Source organism: Lycium ferocissimum, chromosome 2 (genome assembly GCF_029784015.1).
Source record: "Lycium ferocissimum isolate CSIRO_LF1 chromosome 2, AGI_CSIRO_Lferr_CH_V1, whole genome shotgun sequence".
Classification (NCBI taxonomy): Eukaryota; Viridiplantae; Streptophyta; class Magnoliopsida; order Solanales; family Solanaceae; genus Lycium; species Lycium ferocissimum.
In genome coordinates, this window is record NC_081343.1 from 58,898,034 (window position 1) to 58,922,218 (window position 24,185).

A 24,185-nucleotide genomic window follows, 5' to 3' on the forward strand; every position below is an offset into this window, starting at 1 on the left:
GTACTTGATGTATTGTTTTAAATATTTTGTTATTGTAAATAATGATGTATTATTTGGTTATTGCAATGAATTATTTTGAACCTCTTGTATTGGATGAATTATTTTTGAATATAATATTTTTATTTGTTCATTCGAAAAAAAGTAATGCCTTGACTAAAAAATAAAACACTTAAAACAAAACCATATAAAATAAAAGACTTAAACCTAAACATAACAAGATTCAAACAAACAAAATTTACTTCGGGGCACTTTACAACTCCTAAAACGACAATCCAAATGTTTAGGTAAACTTGATGTAATGAGCCGACATTATTGTTCGCAAAAAAAGATATCAAGTTCTATATAAAATATTAATATTTCGGAGTTTCTAAACATGACTAATCTTGCGTCAAAGAATGAAAAAAATGTGAATTTGAGAGCTTTAAAATTGTGTGGAAAAAAATACTACCCTTTGCGCACTAAATTAGTGCACAATAGGGCTAAACTACAAAATTGCGCATTTGGTCCTATTACTAATTTAGTGCGTAAAGGGTACTTCGGTCATTTTTTTTGGGGTATTTCGGTACCTTTCATGACATTTTGGGTCATTTAAGTTGCGGACTCCTATATGCATGTCAATGATCATAAACGAATTCGGGATTTAAATTTGTTCGAAGTCAAACATTTATAACTATTACTCCCTCCATCCCATATTACTTGGTCACATTACTAAAAATATATGTCCCAAATTACTTGTTCATTTACAAAATAAGATAAAATTAATTAAACCTTTCCTATCTTACCCTTAGTATTAAATGTTCTTGAAAATAGTCAATATTGATTAGAATGTGTTTATTGGAGAGAGATAGGTGTAAGATAGTAAAATACATCTTTAATTTATGATTTCTTAAGAGGTGTGCAAAAGGGAAAGTGACTAAGTAATATGGGATGGAGGGAGTATAGTAAATCATTTACTCCATCTGTCCCAATTTATGTGGAATTGTTCGTATTTTGAGAGTCAAACCTGTTAATTTTGACGTATAATCTTTAGATTTTTAAAAATAAAATTTACATGTTTGGAAACTACATAAAAGTACTATAAGTCATAATGACTGTAAATTCAAAATATTTAAAGACATATGAAAAAAATTATGATAAAAATATTAATTTGAATCTCAATTTTTCGAAAGGTGCCACATCAATTGGGATTGAGGGAGTAATATTTATTGCTCTAAGGGAGAACTTTATTGCTTAGAAAAAAGTACAAAAGCGAAAACCGAAGTCTTGCAAGCAATTGTCCCAAAGTGCTAGTAGCCCGTAGATATATATTGTCTAACCTGTTTATGACTGAAGTAGAGATTTGTTCATCTCATCATTATTATTATATAAGCGTGGCATAATCAAAACTTTTTGTAATTCAAACATCGATATATTGTTTAATTAAACTTGAATATGGATTTGAATTCGGCACTTTAGCGGAGTTCAAATTATTCGTGAATACTGCATTAATTAATAGTTATAAAGTGGAAGAGAGAGCAGAGAGAGATTCTCTTACCGTGTAGAGCACATATATTCAAAATATAGTTCTGTACAAGAATTGTACAAATCTCTCAAATATATAGTAAATCTGTTATATTTCATCAACAGAATCAAAATAAGTAAAGATAAAACAAATCACTACATACATGTATACGATGAATAGCTCATTTGTTACCTTTAAATGTCCCAAGGGATGTAGATTGTTTTCAATCCAATTTGCATAATTGTTATGAAAATTATGGTTAATTAAGTACGATAGTCAATAGTATGATTAGGAAATGAAATGTATCCTCCCTTCACCCAGCGCAAGTGATCTTTCAAGGCAACTTTCCGTTAATAATTTTGCTTAATAGAATGGTCAATATTTAAGACCCTTGCTTACACATTCAAGAAGTAAAGACAACGTAAGAAAAAACAAAGTGTTTGGTGGATAGATCCACCCAAACCCAATTGAACCAACATGTATATTTTTATGTCAAATCCCAAATGGGAAAAAGTTTAAATCCTACCGAATTCCAACTTCAGACGGGAAAAAACAAACCTTAAAGTTTTCAACAATATTAATATCAAATTAACTTTCAACAATATTAATATCAAATAAACTTTTCAACAAAGTTCCAATCAAGTAAATTCATACCAAATATAACAAATACATAATTCCTTTGGGATCCTGAGCAATTTTTTTGCTAGATAGTGTGCCTCGTACGCTCAAATTGCATAATGACTTTGGCCTTGTCCCTGAGAATAAATTTCTGTATTTTCCCTGAAGAATTGAGTGGTAAATCACCAAAGATTACTGCCCTTGGAACCATATAATCTTGCAGCCAATCTTCACGGAACTTGATAATTTCTTCATCAGTCACAAAACACCCTTCTTTCAATTTCACAAAAGCACAAGGGGTCTCTCCAAGAACATCATCAGGTCTTGCTACAACTGCAGCCTCCCAAACCATAGGATGCCTAATCAAAACACCTTCAAATTCAAGAGTATTTATAATTTTTTCCCCAGATTTGACTACATCAACGGCGCGATCCTTCAATTTTATATACCCATTTGGGTATTTAATTCCAATATCTTTAGTCCTATACCACCCTCCCTCAAAGGCTTTTTCAGTTCTTGAAGGATCTTTCAAGTACCCCATCATCATAGCATTGCCTCTAAACATAATTTCCCCTGTGGTTTCCCCATCTGCTGGCACACTTTTCATACTCTCTGGATCTTTCACATCCATTTCTTCCATTATAATGTTGTGAATCCCTTCGCGAATTTTCACGTTAGTGTCTTCATCTGAATTGGGATGATCATCTTGATATTTCCTAGGCATTGATATCATTTGACCAAGTGCTTCACTCATACCATATGCATGGTTAATATTAAACCCTACCTTTTCCAGTTTGGTCATTATTTCTGGTGGTGGCAATACCCCTGCTACTGTTACATTCACTTTGTGAGGTAAAAGGGGCTGATTTGTGTCTATTGCATCTGCAATTTTTCTAAGGATTATTGGTGCACCACAAAAATGTGTCACATTGTGAAGGTAAATGGACTCCAAAATTTCTTTTCCATTGATTTCACTTAGGCAAATATTAGTGCCACCCAAAGCAGCTACGGTCCAGGGTAGACACCATCCGTTACATCGGAACATATCCACTATCCACAGAAAAACTGGGCTTTTTCCCATCTCATACCGAAAAATGTCAGCAATTGCATTCAAATAGGCAGCTCTATGGCTATACACAACTCCTTTAGACTTCCTTGTTGACCCTGAAGTGAAATTGATCGAAATTGGATCAAATTCATTTTTCGGGTACACAATCTTAAAATTAGGTTGCCCCATTTCAAGAAGTGTTTGGTAATCCAGGATCTTTGGTGGTGCTGATGATACTAGTGGTTCTTTTACATTGTTACTTTCATGGATTAAGACCACAAGATATGGCTTGTCTTTTTCTTGAAACATTGTAAGTGCTTGAAGCACTAGTTCAGTGAAGTCAGAGTATACAAAAATGACTTTGGCCTCTAATTGTAGAAGTATTTGTGACAAAGTGGCAGCATCTAGGTTTGTGTTAAGTGCAGAAAGGACTGCCCCTGCCATTGGTACACTAAAATGCAGCTCGAACAGTGCTGGTACATTAGGTGCCATTGCTGCCACCTGTTTAGTATGATAAAAATAAGAAGCTAAAAACTAAAACAAAAATAGTAATGACATGCACAGACATGAAAAAGGAAAAAGGAGAAATGAATTGTTTGAACTCAATATCATTCGCTAGCGCTTGTTTAAACATCAACTGCTTTCAAAGTATGTTTTAATTTTACATGTAACATTCCCTTTTCAAAATGTCGACATTATATATGAACGACGTTAGTCAAGAAATTATCAATTGCTAATTATCAGCTTCCAAAAGTTGAAAACAGGAATGAAAAGAAACAAAGAAGATGTTGATTTTTCCTCTTTACAGGGGCGTTGTATAGATTTTAGAATATTTTGAATCAAAGACAAGTACCATACAGTTGTTATGCTTCATTTTATGTGTTTTAGTTTGACTGACAAGCAATTTAAGACAATAACAGAGACTTTTGAATCCGTTCTTAAACAAAAATTGTATATAATGTATTAAAATGCTTTTTAAATCTTGTGATTTTAAACATGTCATGTGTGATAATAAATTAAAGAATTACTAGATATGGAACATGACATTTTCCAAAACAGATTAGAGAAAAAATAGAACACATAAATTAAAAGGCGGAATAGCCTAAGTAGGCCCCTGTACTTGTCTATTTTTGTCATGCCGGTGTTCGTACTTACGGGTTTGCCAACTAAACCCCTCTACCCTTAAAAATTGAGCATTTTAAACCCCTTTGACCATTGACTAAGCATATGTAGCATTAATCGTGCTGAGTTGGACCAAATGCGTGAGATACACGTGTATTAAAAGCGTGAATGTTATATTTATGATCAACAACAACAACAACATACCCAGTAGATTCCCACAATGTGGGGTCTGGGGAGGGTAGAGGAGGGTAGAGTGTACGCAGACCTTACCCCTATCTTGAAAGGTAGGGAGGCTGTTTCCGAAAGACCCTCGGATCAAGAGAGAACAAGACAAAAAGGTTAGATAAGGACAAGCATATCAAAATAATATGAAAATGAGAAACAACAAATGAGAGAGACATGATAAACAGTAGCTACCATATATAAATAAGATACTCGAAGTACAAGACCCAACAATATAAGCAGAAATCAAATGGCAATAAACGAATGAGCAAAACTACAACTACTTGGGCGAAGAAAGAATAAGCGAGACTGCCTCCTAGCCTTCTATCCTAATCTGAGTCCTCCACAACCTCCTATCTAAGATCATGTCCTCGGTAATATATATATATATGCGCCATGTCTATCTAATCACCTCTCCCCAATTACTTCTTTGGCCTACCTCTACCTCTCCTGAAACCGTCCATAGCCAACCTCTCACACCTCCCACTGGGACATCCGTGTCTCTCCTCTTCACATGTCCAAACCATCTCAACCTCGCTTTTCGCATCTTGTCCTCCACTGATGCCACTCTCACCTTGCCCCGGATATCTTCATTCCTAATCCTATCCTTCTTAGTGTGCCCACATATCCACTGTAGCATTCACATTTCCGCGACTTTCATCTTCTGAACGTGAGAGTTCTTGACTGGCCAACACTCCGCTCCGTATAGCAAAGTCGGTCTAACCACGACTTTGTAGAACTTGCCTTTAAGTTTTGGTGGCACTTTCATGTCACACAGCACTCCAGAAGCGAGCTTCCATTTCATCTATCCTGCACTAATACGATGTGAAACATCATCGTCGATCTCCCCATCTCCCTGAATAATAAATCCAAAATACTTAAAACTTCCTTTCTTCTGGATGGCCTAGGTACCAAGCCTCACTTCCTCGTCAGCCACATATGGTACGCCACTGAACTTACACTCCAAGTACTCTGTCTTGGTCTTACTCAACTTAAATCCTTTAGACTCCAACGTCTGTCTCCAACCCTCCAGCTTAGCATTAACTCCGCTACGAGTCTCGTCAATCAAGACAATGTCATCCGCGAACAACATACACCAAGGCACCTCACCTTGTATTTGTCACGTCATTCCATCCATTATCAAGGCAAATAAAATGGGCTAAGAGCTGATCCCTGGTGCAACTCCATCAGAATGGGGAAGTGCTCAGAGTCTCCTCCTACTGTCCTTACCCTGGTCTTAGCTCTATCATACATGTCTTTTATCGCTCTAATGTACACCACAGGTAGACCTTTAGCCTCCAAGCATCTCCATAGAACTTCTCTTATCACTTTATCATAAGCCTTTTCTAGGTCGATGAATACCATGTGCAAGTCCCTCTTCTGCTCCTTATACTGCTCTACCAATCTCCTTACAATATGAATGGCTTCTGTAGTCGCTCGGCATGAATCCGAACTGGTTCTCTGAAATAGACACACCTCTCCTCACCCTCATCTCCTCCACCCTTTCTCACACTTTTATAGTGTGACTTAGCAGCTTGATACCTCTATAGTTATTGCAGCTTTAAATGTCGCCCTTGTTCTTGTACAAGGGAATCATTGTACTCTACCTCCATTCTTCGGGCATCTTTGCCGTCTTGAAAATGACATTAATCAACCTAGTTAGCCACTCCAAGCCTACCCTGCTCGCATTCTTCCAAAATTCCGCAGGAATCTCGTCAGGTAGGGTCGTTCTTCCCCTGCGCATCCTACGAACAGCTCCGTTAACCTCCTCAACCTTTATACTCCTACAATATCTAAAGTCGCGACTCTTATCAGAGTACTCCAAATCTCTCAGCACAATGTCTCTGTCCCCTTCTTCGTTCAAAGGTTTATGAAAGTATGACTGCCATCTCCGTCTAATGTCAGCTTCCTCCACCTGCACTTTGCCATCCTCGTCCTTGATGCATTTCACTTGATCCAGATCGCGTGCCTTCCTCTCTCTCGCCTTGCCAAGCCTGAACAACCTCTTATCCCCACCTCTGTCCTCTAGTTCTGCATAAAGGCATTCAAAGGCTGCCATTTTTGCCGCTGAAACTGCCAACTTCGCCTCCTTTCTCGCCATCTTATACTTTTCCCTGTTCGTCCGCTTCTCTTCATCATCCTTGCTGTCTACCAACTTCGCATACGCCTGCTTCTTTGCTTCCACCTTTCCTTGGACTTCTTCATTCCACCACCAATCCCTTCGGTGCCCACCACGGTGACCTCTTGAGACCCCCAGTACATTTCTAGCTGTTTCCTAATGCAACTGGTCGTCCTATCCCACATACTGCTCGCATCCCCCCTACTATCCCACGCTCTCATAGCCATCAACTTCTCCCCCATCTTTAGGGCACTAGACAACGTCAAACTCCCCCACCTAATCCTCGGTCGGTCATCCACGACCCTCGCCTTCTTCGTCCTTTTTATCTCCAAATCCATCACCAATAGCTTATGCTGGGTCGTAAGATTCTCGCTCAGAATGGCCTTGCATTCCTTACAGAGACCTTTATCATCTTTTCTCAGAAGCAAAAAGTCTATCTGCGTCGCAGCCACCGAGCTACGGAAGGTTGCCAAGTGCTCCTCCTTTTTTGGAAAACTCGAGTTGGCTACCACCAATCCAAAAGCCTTTGCGAAATCCAGGAGTGCGACTCCTCCTCGGTTCCTGTCCCCGAAGCCAAACCTCTCATGCACATCGTCATAACCCCTCGAAACAGATCCAATGTGCCCATTGAAATCTCCTCCTACAAATAACTTCTAAGTAGGCGGTATACTACCCACCACTTCATCCAAGTCCTCCCAAAAGCGCCTCTTTTCCTCCTCGTCCAATCCCACTTGCAGCGCGTAAGCACTAATTTTCAAAAGAAGAAAAAAAAAAGTCTCCAGCCTGTTCATCTTCTTGTTAACCCTCATTAAAAAAAATTAAAAAATATCAGCCTTCACCCTTGTTCATCTTCTTCTTGCAATCTTGATGGTGGCAAAACCAAAGCCATCTCTGTAAATCTTCTTTCAACAATAAACATACCAATGCAGCACAACAAAAAAACCATTACCCTTCTTTTCCACACATTAACTGAAAATTCAAAAAGAGTTAAACCTAAACCCACCAAAACACATCAATTTCTAAATTCTTCCACAAAATTAATCACAATCCTACACCAAAAATTACCAAAGGGACAAGCCAAAATTCCCAATTTATGTTCTTTCTTTCTTTCTTCTTCTTCTTCATCCATTAAAACCCCCCATTCATGACCCGACCCGAAAAGTTTGAAACAAAAAAATTAACGATTTTATAAGAATGAAAGTGAGGTAAGGCATCAGATACAAATTAATTTTACTAATAAAAAATAAACATTCAGATAAGATTTTTGGTGGGAAATGCATTGATTTTGATACCTCCCTCAATATTTGGACAGTTCCTATATCTTCACACACTTGAGAGAATAGATTGACATAAAATAGTTTGTATAAGGATAGTTTAGATGTGGATATTTTAGGTATGTGGTTGTAACAAAATAAGCTTAATTATCTGTTGGTTTTTGGTGGATGGTGGTGGCTGGAAGAGGAAGATGGCAGGGTGGAGGGAGAAGAGAAAGGTTTGTTTTTTTTTTTCCTTAGAGTTTAAGTTTGGTGCACTGTCAGTGTATAAAAATTTTTACACCATCAGGTAACTTTAAAGATAATTACCATAATTTTCTTAAGTAATAATTTTTTACCTTTTTCAAAAATTACAATTAAAGGTAATTTGACTTCTAATTATAATGTAATTGAAATTCTTTCCTAGTTTTAAGACTATTTCCTTTCCCAGTCTAAGACTCTTCTCTCTTTATCGTATTGTCATGGCAGTGACGAGCGGCGATGTTGAAGTTATTTTCTTTTCCTCTTTTTATTCCTTCCTTTTTTTTTCTTTAAATTATTCCGTTCATCAATCATTTTTATTGGTTACAAGAAAACCTAATTGGACATTCTCATTTATAAGAATAAAATAATAATGTGTAATCAGGAAGATGATATGAAGAAAATTTGAAATATATATATGGAAGATGGAGGAAATTATCCAAGAAACTTTCCGTGTTCTATGGGGAATACAAAATGGAAAATGAGACTAACACTTCAAAAAGCACTTAATTTTCATGGCAAAATCCCAATAAATCCTACAAATAAGGAACAAAATAAAAATTCGTCCAAAAAAGTTAGCTATGACTAATCTAGATATGATTTTTTTTTTTTTGTTGGAAAAGTGCAATTGTTGTGGGCTGAAAGAAGAATGCAAAAAAGACTGCATAGTGTAGGAGAAAGAAATGGGTCTGTATGTGTGTAGACTAAGGAGAGAGAGGCAGATGGTGGTGGAAGAAGCCAATGAAAAAGAAAATGGTTGGACTATTTGCCAGACAAGGAGGGCGAAGGGGAGAGAGAAAAAAACCAATATTAGTGTTTAATGTTTTTAGAGAAAAAAAATATTAAGAAAAACTTTACCTGATGGTGTAAATTTTTCTATACACTGATAGTGCACCAAACTTAAACATTTTTTTTTAATAAGAAAAAGGAATAAATTTGGTTTTTTCACAAAGCTATTTTAAAAAAAATAAATGATGATATGGCATTAGTTTATCTAGGTGGATCTGACGTGTCGTTCATGCCAGGGCGAGTGAATCACACACAACATCAGAGGGGTACAAAATACTTATTTTGATTGAGTTGAGGGATTTAGTTGGTAAATCCCTAAGTGACATGACAAAAATGGACAACTACAAAAGCCTCCATGCTTTTCCGCCAAATTAAAACAGAAAAGTATACATTCACTTGCTCATGCATGTTACTTCCAAACTATGAGGCCATTGACTTTTCCAGTGAATTCATGTATCTAGACGTTTTCCTATGGTCAGAAGCCATATCAATCGCACCTAGTCATCAATTTTGCTAATGTGAATCTTTAACATATTAATGTTAAACACGAGAAAGTCAATTATTAATATAAAATGCCAAATCAGAGCCAACACAAAAAGGTATAAGTACTATAGGAATAAATGATAACACTGATATAAGAATATTTTTTTTCCTTCAAGGCGCGTATGTGCCCTCGTCTAAAAGATCAAATTTTATGCGAGACACGTTTAATTTATTTACAATGTGAGACGAGGACTTGTGGTCGCATTTGTTTAATTAGACAGAATGAAATTAGGGATGGCAATAGGGCGGGTTAGGGCAGGTTAGGGTGGGGCAAGCTGCCTGTTGGATTTTATATTATCTTTCGTTTTTTAATTTTTCGACATATTTTCTTAAAAACAATTAAATGAATGATTAGTTCCTAAAATTGGATTTTTTCTTTTGATCGTTCAAATTTCAAAATAGAACAAGAATTTACATATTTTACTATGTTTAGCATGAGAATACACAAAACCATCTTTAGTATAATTAAATAAGCTTGAAGGAATGTACAAAAAAAAATGATTTGTCTTAATTACTAAAGACAAACTTGTGATATAAGTATAAGCATAGTATTTCAGATGTCTTTTTAGTGATTTCTTCTAAATGAATATTGTTAATCTTCCACTTTTGTGATAAATAGGAAAGGTTTTGTACAAGCTTAAACAATATATTAGTTCTATTATTAGGCCATTTAGTTTTATAATAAAAAAATATTCCAGTGAATTTTAACAAATAAAAATTTAATAACTAGATGTTTTCCTATGGTCAGTTTTCCAATGGTCAGCAATCATATCAATATGCAGTAGTAGTCATCAATTTTGCTAATGTGAATCTTTAACATATTAATGTTAAACACGACAAAGTCAATTATTAATATAAAATGCCAAATCAGAGCCAACCCAAAAAGGTATAAGTACTACAGGAATAAATGATAACACTGATATAAGAATATTTTTTTCCTTCAAGGCGCGTATGTGCCCTCGTCTAAAAGATCAAATTTTATGCGAGACACGTTTAATTTATTTACAATGTGAGACGAGGACTTGTGGTCGCATTTGTTTAATTAGACAGAATGAAATGGTAATGCAAAACATTTTAAAGTAAAACACTCGAATAAGGAACAAAAAAGTCAAAAACGAGTATGCACAGTTGCACACCGTTACACGTGATTAATCTTTTTTCTTCAGTTTTAAAGCATGAAATGAAGTACATATTTAAGGTTAGTAGTAGATATTATAATTTAGTTGTTAATCTATTGCTAAATAGATCGTAAGTAGCTAATAGAATATCTTGATAACATGGCATTCGTAAATCGCTAAATAAAATTAGCTACGAACTTTTACTATATATTTAGTTACAACGTCTGTCGCTAATTTTCATTTTTTTTTTTTTTTGGTGTATGTGTTTTATTTAAGCTGGTCGTAACTTAACCATGATTAATATATAATCTTATTCCTATGTATCACTTAACCAATAGAAAATTAACAATAGTTCGGTAAATAGTGTACCGTGTACGAGTAAGTTTTCCAGTATGCATGCATATTTATTTTTCCGTTTATTTTTTTATTGTTTCAGTGAATTTGGATGGGCATTGCACAAGCGGGACCACAAACCCACTTGTGAAGTGGAAATTAAGTGTTCACATAACTTGTGCAATACTATATGTAGAAAGTAGGGTATGTAGCATTTTTGAATTGAATCTGTAACATTGTGGCTTAAACATAAATTTATGTGTAAAAAATTATTAAAATTATAATAAATAGTATATATAAATCCATAATTTTAAAAATATAATGAGTTAAGTATAAAAATCTTAAAATTAAACCCCTAAAATTTAAATTCTGAATCTGTCTCTGTACGTAAGATACACAATAAAAATCTTTTACACTAATATTATATGACTTATTATACTTGTTTAAATGACAATTGTGAATTTGTCCCCACTCAGCCTCTTATGTTGACACCATTACTCAAGTTATGAACTTTCTTTTGGAGGTTTGTGGAGAAAATGCGAAGGACTGGAAAGGAACAATTAGGGGTCGTTTGGTAGCTGGTTAGGATTATGTAGGTATTAGTAATGCAGGTATTAGTTATGCAGATGTTAGTAATGTAGATATTAGTTATGCAGGTATTAGTAATGCATGTATTAGTTATGCATGGTTTAGTTATGCACAAATTATTTCTTTGGTTGTTGGTTTATTATATTAAAAGTTAATAAATATTATATACTTCTTAAAATTAATTTGTTTAAAATTAAATTAAAATATTATTTATTTAAAAAAATATTAAAATATTTATTACAAAATTATATAAAAATATGGTTTATTTCAATATCAATGATAAGGGTAATATTGTCATTTCGATTTTTAATTCATGTTTTAGTTATTTCAACTTCTACGATGTAGACCTCCCATAAAATAATAGATAGATCTTCCTCATAACTTATAAAAATGACATGCGTGGTTTCTAAATTACAAACCAAACGATTTTCTAATTTTATACTTGAATAATTTATTCCTAACTCCAAAATATTAATTATGGTTGTGATAAGTGTATGGACTTTTAATTCATGTAAAACACATGAATAAAATTCTATTTAAACCTACCAAACCAGAGCAAATTAATACGTAAATTATACATAAAATTTGGCATTTATAAAAACGACCCCTTGGGTGATCGGGTCTTAGAATCCTCAGGAAAGTGTAAGCACCTGTATACAATTTTGATTTTACTTTCTATATATAGATGCTAGAGCATGAACTTAAGGGGCCTGTTCTGTCGTTACTATAGATTCTGGAAGCAATTAATTTGAATATCTAGTAAGTAGACAAAAGAGGATTGGGCTCCTTTCCATTTCTCTTCTCTCCATTTTCCCCAAGCTCTAACTGACTATAATTGGTGACACGTAAGCGTGAGTTAAAACTAAAGGCTAAGATTTAATTAACTAAAGCAAGACTCTAACCACTTTAGATAATTAATAATTCAATATATTTACAATTAAGAACTCCCAAATATTATTTATATATATATATATATATATATATATATATATATATATATATATATATATATATATATATATATATATATATGGTTTAGAAAGTTTTTGACAATATTCCAGTCATTGAATGATAAATTATTTATTGTCATTTCTTTTTTCTTTTATCGTTGAAAAAGTATTATTTAATTTCAAAAAGAACTTTCTCTTATTCTATAAAAAATTGAAAAAAAAATCATTATCAATCTCTTATAAATTTGACTTCATATTCGAAAGTATGTTCTTGATTTTTGCTCTAAATATGCTCATTTTGACATCACTCGCAATAAAAAGTCTTAATTAATATATAGGTTGTATATCGATGTTAAAAAAAAAAAATCAAAAGGTAGCTTTCTGCCACCAAAAGAAATAAGAGATGTTCTCAAAATTGATTAGCTTGAAATATCCAAGTTCAATGATAAAAAAAGAGAGTTGGCAAAAATAAATTGTAAATATAAAACGTTAAACTTTGGAGGAGTTAATTCCTGCGGGATAATTTGTTATTAGTAGAATATTAATTATTGTATCCTTAATTCAATTGGTGGGTTACCAATATTTTGAGGAAATATATGGAAATATTTATTACTTTAATTGTGGTTAAGACCCATTCTATATATAATCTAGACCATTTATTTTAAAATAAAACACATGTCACTGTCGTTACTATAGATTCTGGAAGCAATTAATAGTATGAGCATTCGAAATGGTTTTGAATATCTAGTAAGTAGACAAAAGATGGTTCGTTAATGGAAAAAGACCGCTCAATATATATTCTTATATTCTTTTTCAATTATTTACTAATAAGTCAAGTCTATATTAAAATGAGACTTTAGATCTCATGATCAGATCCATGTAGAAGAAATAAGTAAAGGAATTAATATTTGTAGATACTTAGCAGGCAAGCTTAATAAGTCAACCAAGTCTATGTCCGTAAGGGACATAATTCAGGAACTACGTCTTCTTTATTTTTTTATCTTTTATTTTTTAATTTATGGGTAAAAAGGATAAAACCCTTCTTCTACGCATCAATTAATTTGCGTGAATGAATGAGGTTCGCCTTGTTGACTTGGTTGAGATCAAGTCTCTAACATGCATGGTAGACCAAGATTGTCCCCACTACTAGAAATAAGTAGTTTTTCCCATTTGTGCTATATCATGATTTTCTCACCTTATTCCTACCGAAGTAGCTCACTGGAAAAATGCATGGTAGGAAATAGGTTGCTGTTGAAACGTTGGGAAACTTTCTAATTTTTTCCTCGTAAAAATACTACTATTTAGGTTTTTCACACCGACATTCAGTGAAAAATTTGTGCTGTAAGACGTGATTTCCCACCTCATTCCCACCGAACCAGCTCATTGTGAAAATGAATGGTGAAAAATAGGTTCCCATTAAAACGCTAGGAAAATTCCTTTTCGTGTGAAAACACTACTATTTAAGTTTCTCTAACGGACATTCAACAGGAATAGCCACTAAATATTTTTTAGTGGGAAAATAGTAATTTTTTTAGTAGTGCCCTTATTAGGCTTCTGAGTTCATACGAGATCCATGCCTATCTACATTGATAATTCCAGGGAAGATCTTAAAGAAATCAATGGCTCCCTGCTTACTTTAATTTGCATTCAGTAAATTAATTTGCAGAAAGAAGGGTTATATATATCTCCAAAGAACTCTTATACAGAAAGAGTGTGTGATATATATATATATATATATAGATATATAGATCTTGAATGGAGAAGTGCAACTACTTTCGGTTAAACGTTGCAACAGAAATTTTACTAAGGATGTTCAAGGTTTAATATATGTATGTATAAAGTGAATTTTCGGCCTATGTATATAATTCTCTGAGAAAGGGTGTTAAACTGACCATCCTTCACTCTATGTGACCACACCACTAAGACAGACTAAGTATATATGAAACTAGGTATACGATAATGGAAAGTTCAACGATACATGCAAGTATTGCAGATAAAATAGATATAGTACATGTTATACTCCGATCCCTCCACCCCAAAGATGTGTCACTTTTGCTGACCGTTGATTCTCGAAAAGCGAAAATTGACACATATTTTAGGACGGAGGGGAATAGAGATGATATAATCTTAATTAATCATCGACTTACGAGTAATTGAAAGGAGGAAATTGACACTTACAACATCACCAGGGGAGACTCCAAGCTGAGAAAGAGAAGAAGCAAGCTTGACCCATCTTCCATGCAACTCTTCCCATGAATAACTTATATTTCCATGAATTAAGGCTACCTTTTTGCGGTAAACAAATGCAGCGCGTTCCACAAAACTTAGAGGTGTCAACGGTATGTGGTTTGCAGGGCAAAGTACCAATCCCTCCATGTTTTTCCCTCACGTTGTGGACGAGTGATCCAGAGTTGCTATTGCTCTACCCTATTTATAGTTGTAACGTAGCTATAGAATATCAAAATGATACTACTAATTAAAAAACTAGTTCAAAATGACCCTATTTCTCAACATTTTCTTTTTGAATTGTTATTGCCTTCTACTTTAGTGCTACTCCTTCCGTCCCGTTTTGTTTGACACTTTTCGTTTTTTGAGAGTTAAACAAGTTGTTCTTTGACCGTGATTTTTTTATGTCTTTTAAATATTTTAAATTATTAATTATGGTGACTTTCCAAATATGTAAATTTTATTTCGAAAAATTTAAAGATTCTGAATTCGAACACACAGTCAAAATTAAAAAATTTGATTCTCGAAAAAAGAAAAGTATCAAATAAAGTAATATCTTATCTTGTGACCCATCTTATATTTATACCTCATTAGCAGTCAATGTTAGAGCGCATGATGTAATGTGGAAATATATAGTAATTCATTTTAAATTCCTCAAGATCATAACACCGCGTTTTGACGTGGCCGCTAAATGAATCGGACATTTTAAGGAATGTTAGTTTAGATGAAAAAAGCTTTAAAGTTTGGCTGAGGTGCCAAGGATTAAAATAGATAATGACTTCATCGTCATTCGTCAAGCTGATTGCTTGCTTAGTTCTGTCATTATCAATAATACAAACTTTTTGTTAAGCTGATTGCTTGCTTAGTTCCGTAATCATCAATTATACGAATTACATATATGCCAAACCGACTAATATTCCACTCTCGAAATATATACTCCATATACTAATAATAATGAGTATATAATGGATCTAAGGTTGACCTTAATTATAACCGCGTGCTATACCGTGTCTTAGATCCACCAATGCTTAAAAGAAGATCAATTTGATGGAGAATCTTTATGCACTTTTATTTTTAATACATACTTTGCTATCTAAATGCATCAATGTGAAGAGAAGGAATTGCACAGAAACTTCTTAAAAAGATTAAGATGGAATCAGCTCGTGGAAATAAAAGCTTATACTTTTAATGAGATAGTTTAATTCAGTTACGATATGGCTCATAGTTTAATTCAGTTACGATATGGCTCTGCTTGTGAGGGGTTGAGATCACCTCTAGTACATTTTGCTCAATTTTTTCTCCGGTGATCTTTTGATTTTCGCCACCTGTTAATTACTTAATCTGATGGCCAGTACTTTTTGTTCTTACTTTATACACCAATGCAATTTTTCTAAGATCTAAATTCAACCACATTTAACCTTCTCGTCACCCTAGGTTGTAATTCAGAGCTACATCCAGAAAATCTTGTGAAAACTTTGAATTGTCACTTGTCAGCATATATATACCTGAAGTTTGTGCTGACACTTTTTGCTTTTCGATATTCATGTAATTTTTCATAAGAATTGTATTTATACTCCATTCTTCGTATAGTTTTTGAATATATAAATTTTAATTTTAAACTATAAATTGATCTACTCCAATTTAGCTTTAAAGTTTACCCAAACTAGGAACAACGCTAGTGTAATTTCACAAGTGGGATCTGGGAAGGGTAGTGTGTACGCAGACCTTATTCCTACTTTGAGAGATAGAGAGTCTATTTCCGATATCCTCTACTCAAAAGAATATTAATCATTAGATTAAGTAGGGACAAGTGGCAGAAATCAAAAGATGCCCCGGAGAAAACTTGAGCAAATTAATATACTGGAGGAGATCTCTTCCCGATTGAGAGTGCTACTTTACAGTTCTTTCCTTAACGGTGCTTATACAACACATAGATTAGAAGTTTTGTTATACTTCGTCTGTCCCAATTTATGTGACACTTTCTGCTTTTTAAATTCAAATTATGTGAACTTTGCCAATATTTTAGAATATATTTTTTAATTATATTGACATGAGAAGAATTGCAACTTATAGTACCTTTTATATAGCTTTTGAGTGTTTAAATTTTGATTCTAAAATATTGAGTTGATCTAATTCAATTGTATCTCGACGATATACAACAGCCGGAGTAGTTAAATTACATTGTTGTGTACTATAAAGGTACAAACATGTGAACTGTATACCCCAACGATATATAAGTACATATCTGTTGAATATTTTTATAAATATAATTTTGAAATAGGTATAATTATATTATTTTTAAAAATGAGTATTTTTGGGGTAATTATTTTTTATTGCACGGACATTTTTGTTAAGGCCAAACCCATCGATAGACACCTGTGGTCGTCCGGTTCTTTCACTTGAACACCTCAACTAAACCTTGTTTCATTTAGACACCTAAGGTAGGGTCCGACTGTGCCATTTAGACACTTTTCGCTGAATCAGCCAAATTTACAAAGTGTGTGCAATGCACTAGCTGCTGACGTGGCAAATGACGAATAAAATGAGGACATATGTCTTTTTTAATTAAAAAAACTATTTTAAAATATTTAATAACAAATTAAAAGTAATACTCTCAAAAAGAAAAAGAAAAACTTGATTTACGCCCAATCAGAAAAAGACACATTATTAACAAAAAGAAAAAGAAAAAAAGGACACATAGAAAATTCTGAAATGAATAGTTGTTCTTGGTGTTCTTCACCATCTTCATGTTGTTCTTGTTACAACCACAATTTTAATCCAAATTTTCAAGAGAAACTCCTCCAAATTTGTTATAACTTCAGCTAAAGATTCCCCACGAAGACCCAAAGACAATCCAACATTAATTTCTCAAAATTTTCATCAAATCATTAACCATTTTAAACCTTCAAGCTTTCTAAAGACTCTATTAATGGAAAGTGTTTTTTTTTTTTTTAATCTTTTTAGGAAATTTATTTTTCTTTTGTTTATTAAATAGATTTATCTAAAGAAAAATCATTTTTCTTGTCATGTAAACGCTTAGGGAGAGAGAGGGTGGTGGCGGTCTTGATTTTTTCCGGTGAACAAGATAGCAATGTGGAAGGTTTGTTAAATGGAGAAGAAAGAGAGAAAAAAAAATAAAGAAGAAGAAGGAAATAAAAAGAATTAAAAAAAAATCTATTTTTGGGCTCTTCACGCGTCAGTTTGGTGTGAAAATCACGTAAGTTGCCAACTCAGCAAAAATTGTCTAAATGGCATAATCGGACCCTACTTCAGGTATCTAAATGAAATAAGGTTTAGTTGAGATGTTCAAGTGAAAGAACCGGACGACTACTGGTATCTATCGATGAGTTTGGCATTTTGTTAATTGAATCTAATGTTCTGCAGGCCAAGAAGTTGGGTTGCGTTTAGTTGGGTTCTGTATTGGATCATAATTGGGACTAGTGCTTTAGTCGAAGAATTTGACAATTTGATTAGTACTGACAGTTCCTGGCCCACAAAAAATATGAGTGATTTATGGGTCATTTGCACCTTTGTCCCAATTTTGTGCTGGTCTTTATTTTGGCCCTTCAAATGGGCTGGTCTTTATTTTCTGTCCTTAGCAATCAAACCTATGCCTAGGGGCATAAGTTACATGTACTATCTTCAAGTTATGCCAACACCAATAAAGAATTTATGCTCTTATAGACATAAGTGCGATTTTGAAGGGCAAAACTTAAAGACAAGTCCATTTGAAGGGAAAAAAATTAAAGACCAGTCCGTTTGAAGGGAAAACCGTGCAATTACTTCGTGATTTGTAAGGTATCTTTTTGTCTCACAAAAATATAGATCTAAATTTTGTGAATCCAAATGTATCAGATTTCGATTCACCTTGGTGTGAGACAAAAGAGTACCTCACACAACTATTGTTAGTTACATGAGACACATAACGTGACAAAGAGCTGAAGACTATATGAAAAATAAAAAGAAATAAAATAGAAAGAATAACTATTAGTTCCGCTGTTAACGGGAAAAGTTAGATATAGGCCTGACTAAGAATTGTTGAGCATCTTCTTCGATTACCTGATTTGAACCATTACCCCATTAAATTAAATTGAGACATTATTGTCAGAGATAGGGCAACAATTTTAGGCTTGGTATCGTTTGCGGCAACTGTCTATCCTCGATGGGCCAAGTCCAACATCCAAGCCCAGATGTTGGATAAATAGGAAAAGTTATTGTAGTTAATCAAGTTAGTGACGGAGACAAAATTTTCATTAAGAAAATTCAACGTCTAATATGTGTGTGTATATATAGGAAAATTTAAACTTTATGGGTGTGTTTGGTACGAAGGAAAATGTTTTCTTGAAAAATAAGTGATTTTCTTATTTATTTTCTTGTATTTAGTACATAAACAGAAAATATTATCCTAAAAGTATTTATGTATAATTTAGACAATCACTATGGGAGTTGCAGGTGGGGGTACGAGTGTGGGGATGTAAAGATGGCTGTGGTGGTGGCGGGGTGTGTTTAAGGATGGGAAGATCAGACAATCAACATGGGATGTTTCCTTACTTCTACTGAGGAAGTCATCTTCCTTATTTTCCTCCATACCAAACACATGCTATATATATTGTGATTTAGGGAATCATTCGGCCCTCTAGCTCCACCCCTGGACCAAGTCATCTATGATTTTACCCTTATTAACCACCTTAACAAAAACATAGCTGGTAATTGTTCATGCTCATTCATAGAAAACATATTCAACTCCTTTACTTGGTGTAATTTCATTTTGCAGTCATTTTGAAGTCTGTTTATTTTATTTTATTTTATTTTATTTTATTTTATAATTCTTATTTTAACTTAATGCCAATCATAGAGTCCGCCAAAAACGACCTTAATTGCCTCGTTGTGAATTGGGATACACAAGATTTTGGTCACTACGGTCTTTCGTGAAGTGATCATAATAAACTATAGTTGAGGAGCAACCTCCCCTCCTTAATATTGATAATCTGACTTCATTTGAGAATCATTGGCTGATCATGAATTCGACTACTAAGGTAAATTAGAAGGCCTACGAAGTAAATGGTAGAGGATAAAATGGTCTTGAAGACTTTGATGGAAACATTATCATTCGACTAATCAGGGACAGATGAATCTGTCAATTCATGACTGATAGATTAAATGTACACCGACATTTACCGAACTTGTAATTATCAATTTGGAATTGTTTTTAAAAACTCGTAAGAGCCTACGTAACCAAGATGTCTTGGCTCTTAACTAGGACTACCGTCCAAATGGGTTCAGGGCCCAGGCGAAGAACGAGGTAAACGGCAAAAGTCGGTAATTGTTTAACTTGAACTTGTGTGGAAAATCTAGCTCTTCAAGACTTGACTTATAATTACTCGAAATTTCTTCATGTTGAAAAGTCTTACCCACTACACTTGGTTCCAAAAGATAATCTTGTCTAATTTTGCCATATCTACGTGTTCGTTAGGTGAAACATGTAGTTTTCTCCAGAATAGCAGTTGCAGTCATACGATTACGCGTGAGAAAATTCCTTTGTCAGTAATAGTAGTACTAATTTTGTCAAAAAATAAAAATAAAAAAATTTGAAGTTCTTATAAGAATATATTCCGCATTTTTATAATAAAATTTAAAAATAGTTAAAACACCTACGTAAACTTGTACATATTATTACTCCAAATGGGTTCGAAAGAACTATATAACGGTAATCTTAAAAAATCACCTCAAGACTTGACTTAAGTGAATTTAAATACACCCACTTGGTTCGAAAAAGATGATCTTGTCTAATTTTGCCACATGACACAACAAGTGATCTCAACCTCTTCCATGCGCGTGAGACCATAAAAAAAAAAAAAAGTTCTTATCTACCACATCAGCAAAATTTGACTGAAGTAGTTAAAATATCTCTAAACTGTAAAAAAAAAAATACCCATTTTAACATTTCTCTTTAATTTTTCCTCTGACAACGACTAAAAATCCCCTTTCTCCTTTATCCAAATCCTCCATTAAAACCCACCCAAAGTTGAATTCAAGTTTTTTTCTTCACCTTCTTCTCGAATTTCTGAAGTTCTTAGTTATATTTGTTGGTTTCTCTCTCAATTGTCTTTATGACTAAAGCTTTTAGATGTGAATTTCCGGTGATGTTGAGAATTTCATGGTTCAATGACAATCCGGAAATATTTTGGGGTTGTCAAACTACAAGAAATGTTTTTTTTTTTTTTTTGGAATGTCAATTTGTAGTATAATTTTGCTGGGTTTGTTCTATTTAGAAGGATCAATTTTTGATAATTTTGTTGGGTTTGTCACTGATTTTCGTTCACTTTGTATAGGTGAGAGCTCGATTTTTTTTACTAGAAACACGACTGATTTGAGCATAAAACACGACGGACCAAACGAACCCCATTGAAACCATAATCCACGAAATTGAACCCACCGCACTTAATAAACCCAAGAATCAACAGAATTTGACCCTTACGATTAGTGTTTATCGAGATTTCTAAGCTAAAATCCTAATATTTCCATGGAAATAAAAGGGGTTGGTTTTGGTGATTTGAGAACGTTTTGACAAAAATGAAGAATTCTAGAGTGTTTTGAGATGGTTGGGTGGTTTATTTGATTCGCGGGTTATCGGGTCGGGTATTTTAATTGGTTATGATTTTTCCTTTATCTTTTGGCTTTTAATTTATCTACATGCAGCACACATCAGCTGAAAATTTCAACTGGGCTGCAAGTGGCTATAAAATACTAAGATGTATGAGCTCGAGGGTGTATTTAAATTTACTTAGCCAAGTTTAGGGGTGTTTTTAAGACTAGTCATAGTATGAAGACTAAAGTAATAATCCGTGCCATGTTTAAGAATGTTTTAGCCACTTCAGCCATAAAATTTTCTACTTTATATACTGATCCTTCTATTGTGAATAAGAGAAAAAGTAGTGTTCTTAGTTACTCCGTCTTAAGCAGTACATGGTGAAACTTTGTATTTATCCCCTTGCTATTTTTCTTGGAAGAACTCCGGACTTTTCTTCACAGTATCGGCCATTTATGATGACACACGTAAATGACCTAAACAAGAAGCAAACTTGGCTACTACATTTCAGTGGAAAATTGACATAGTAGTACAAATTAATCAAAACATCATTTAACATTATTAGTTGAAAAGTCTCTGCTCACCTTAATCTGATAACTATAAAGGCCCACCTACATAACTAAACATTAAACTCAAAAAACATAAGAAAGGACAGAGAAAAAAAATGGAGTTCTTGGGATCATCACTGGCATTTTCTTGTCTCTTTTTCTTGTTCCTAACAGGAACTTTGGCACAAGATATTGGTTCAATTGTAACCAGGGACTTGTTCGAACAGATGCTGAGTTTTAGGAACAACGATGCATGTCCTGCCAAGGGATTCTACACTTATGATGCATTCATAGCTGCAGCCAATTCCTTCCAAGGTTTTGGTACTACTGGTGATGATACTGCTCGTAAGAAGGACATCGCTGCCTTTTTCGGTCAAACTTCTCACGAAACTAATGGTAATTTGGCTTATCCCTCTATCCTTGTAATTTATTCTGTTGTACCGAGTTGTATTGTCTTATTTAAGTTACTAATTCCATTTATTACTAGCAGTTACATGTAGTTATCTTTTAAGTGATCTGATTGTGTGTACAACAAACAACAACAAGTATATTCCCACCTGATGGGATCTGGGGAGGGTAGAGTATACGCAGACCTTACCCCTACCTTGAGAGGGAGTAAGACTATTTCCGATAGACTCTCGACTCAAGAAATCTGATTGTGTGTAAAAATTGAAATATATAAGTGAACCCTTTGCTCTTTCGCAGGCGGTGCTTCAGGAACATATAACGGAGGATATTGCTTTGTTAGGCAAATAGAGCAGTCAGACAGATATTATGGTAGAGGACCCATCCAATTGACAAGGTAAGACAGATGAATAGAATACCAATCATTAAAACGTTACCTTAAGATATCATTGAAACGTTACCTTAAAATTAACCCTGATAGTCAACAACAACAACAATTTAGGGATAGAGTGTACATGCCTCTTATCCATACCTTATAAAGATTGTTTCCGACCCGAAAGCCTCGATAATCAATTTCTTTATAAAGATAACAAGAGGAGGGGAATCTATATAGTGCCTTGATGACTGATTTTGAAATTAATGATAAACTTTTGCAGCCAAGCTAACTACGACCGAGCTGGAAGGGCTATTGGAGAAGACCTAGTGAACAACCCTGATTTAGTAGCCACAGATGCTACAATATCATTCAAAACAGCAATATGGTTCTGGATGACACCACAGGATAATAAGCCATCATGCCACGACGTTATCATTGGGCGATGGACGCCGTCAGCAGCAGATATATCGGCAAATCGACAACCTGGCTACGGTGTCATTACCAACATCATTAACGGTGGACTTGAATGTGGCATGGGTCAGAAAGAGGAAGTGGAAAATCGAATTGGATTTTACAGGAGGTATTGCAGTATGTTGAATGTTGCCCCAGGAGACAACTTGGACTGTTACAATCAAAAGAACTTCGCCCAGGGCTAGACTAGAATGGAAATTGTGTTATGTATTACTCATGAAGATGTTAGTCTACAAGTTATATTTGGATTTAACGAATAAAGGGATTGTGTATGCCCGTTTAAAATAGAGTGATATATTGTTATTTATCTTCCTGAAAAGAACCAATAATTCCTATATGCAGTGCTTCGAGTGAAGCTGTTGTAGAAGTGAAAGTTCTATTCAGAAATAAAAGTTTCTTGTACTACGTCAGGGACTCGGAATATATATGATTTATATTGTAGATTTTGATTATTTTTTTGAAAGAAAAGTTTAAATCAAATCTGATATCAACTGCACCATATAACATGTATAAATTCAACTACTTTCTCTCTCATGTTTTTCAAGTAAAAATTGTACACTTTTATAGTGGGGAAGCAAAATTTTAATTAGTAAAAGAGTATAAAATAATCTCTTACCGTCTTGCTATATAAAATATCTTAATTTATCTTCTGTTATACTTTAGGTCATTTATACCCAAATCTTCTTGTATTTATCATGACCCTGATGGGCTCGAATCTCAATTAGGACGGAGGCTTTAATTTTAGGGAGAGTTACACATTTGACTCTTTTAACCTAGACAAAAATAGAGGGGAAATGGTCAAGAGAGCCTTGGTTGAAGATTCAAATCATTCGACTGATGGGAGAAAATGAATCTGTCAATTCATGACTATTATTACTACTAGATTAAGTAGGCGTTTGGACATGCGATTTCATCTCATGACACTACAAAAAAAGAGGTAACCAACGGAGGTTTTTTAACGGAAGGTATTAATACCTCCACTAATTGTATCAATTTACGGAGGTTAAAAGGGCCCCCGCGAAATTATGTAATTAGCAGGGGTTGTAAACCTCCACAACCTTAAAAAAAAGAGCGCCATATTTAAACCAAATTATAATAATTTAAC

The 24,185-nt window shown here is 34.1% G+C and overlaps 2 protein-coding genes across 2 annotated transcripts; one reads left to right on the forward strand and one right to left on the reverse strand.

Moving 5' to 3' along the window:
* Positions 1 to 2,094: 2,094 nt before the first annotated feature.
* On the reverse strand, positions 2,095 to 14,956 carry LOC132046359 (probable CoA ligase CCL13). The gene is made up of 2 exons (XM_059436966.1): positions 14,644 to 14,956; positions 2,095 to 3,668 (listed from the first exon to the last, which is right to left on the reverse strand). The coding sequence occupies exons 1-2, from the start codon at positions 14,839 to 14,841 to the stop codon at positions 2,205 to 2,207; spliced, it is 1,662 nt and encodes a 553-aa protein (XP_059292949.1). The 5' UTR covers positions 14,842 to 14,956; the 3' UTR covers positions 2,095 to 2,204.
* A 6,935-nt stretch (positions 14,957 to 21,891) lies between these two features.
* LOC132046360 (acidic endochitinase pcht28-like) lies at positions 21,892 to 23,483 on the forward strand. Its single transcript, XM_059436967.1, has 3 exons — positions 21,892 to 22,224; positions 22,534 to 22,630; positions 22,890 to 23,483. The coding sequence occupies exons 1-3, from the start codon at positions 21,945 to 21,947 to the stop codon at positions 23,263 to 23,265; spliced, it is 753 nt and encodes a 250-aa protein (XP_059292950.1). The 5' UTR covers positions 21,892 to 21,944; the 3' UTR covers positions 23,266 to 23,483.
* Positions 23,484 to 24,185: the final 702 nt, after the last annotated feature.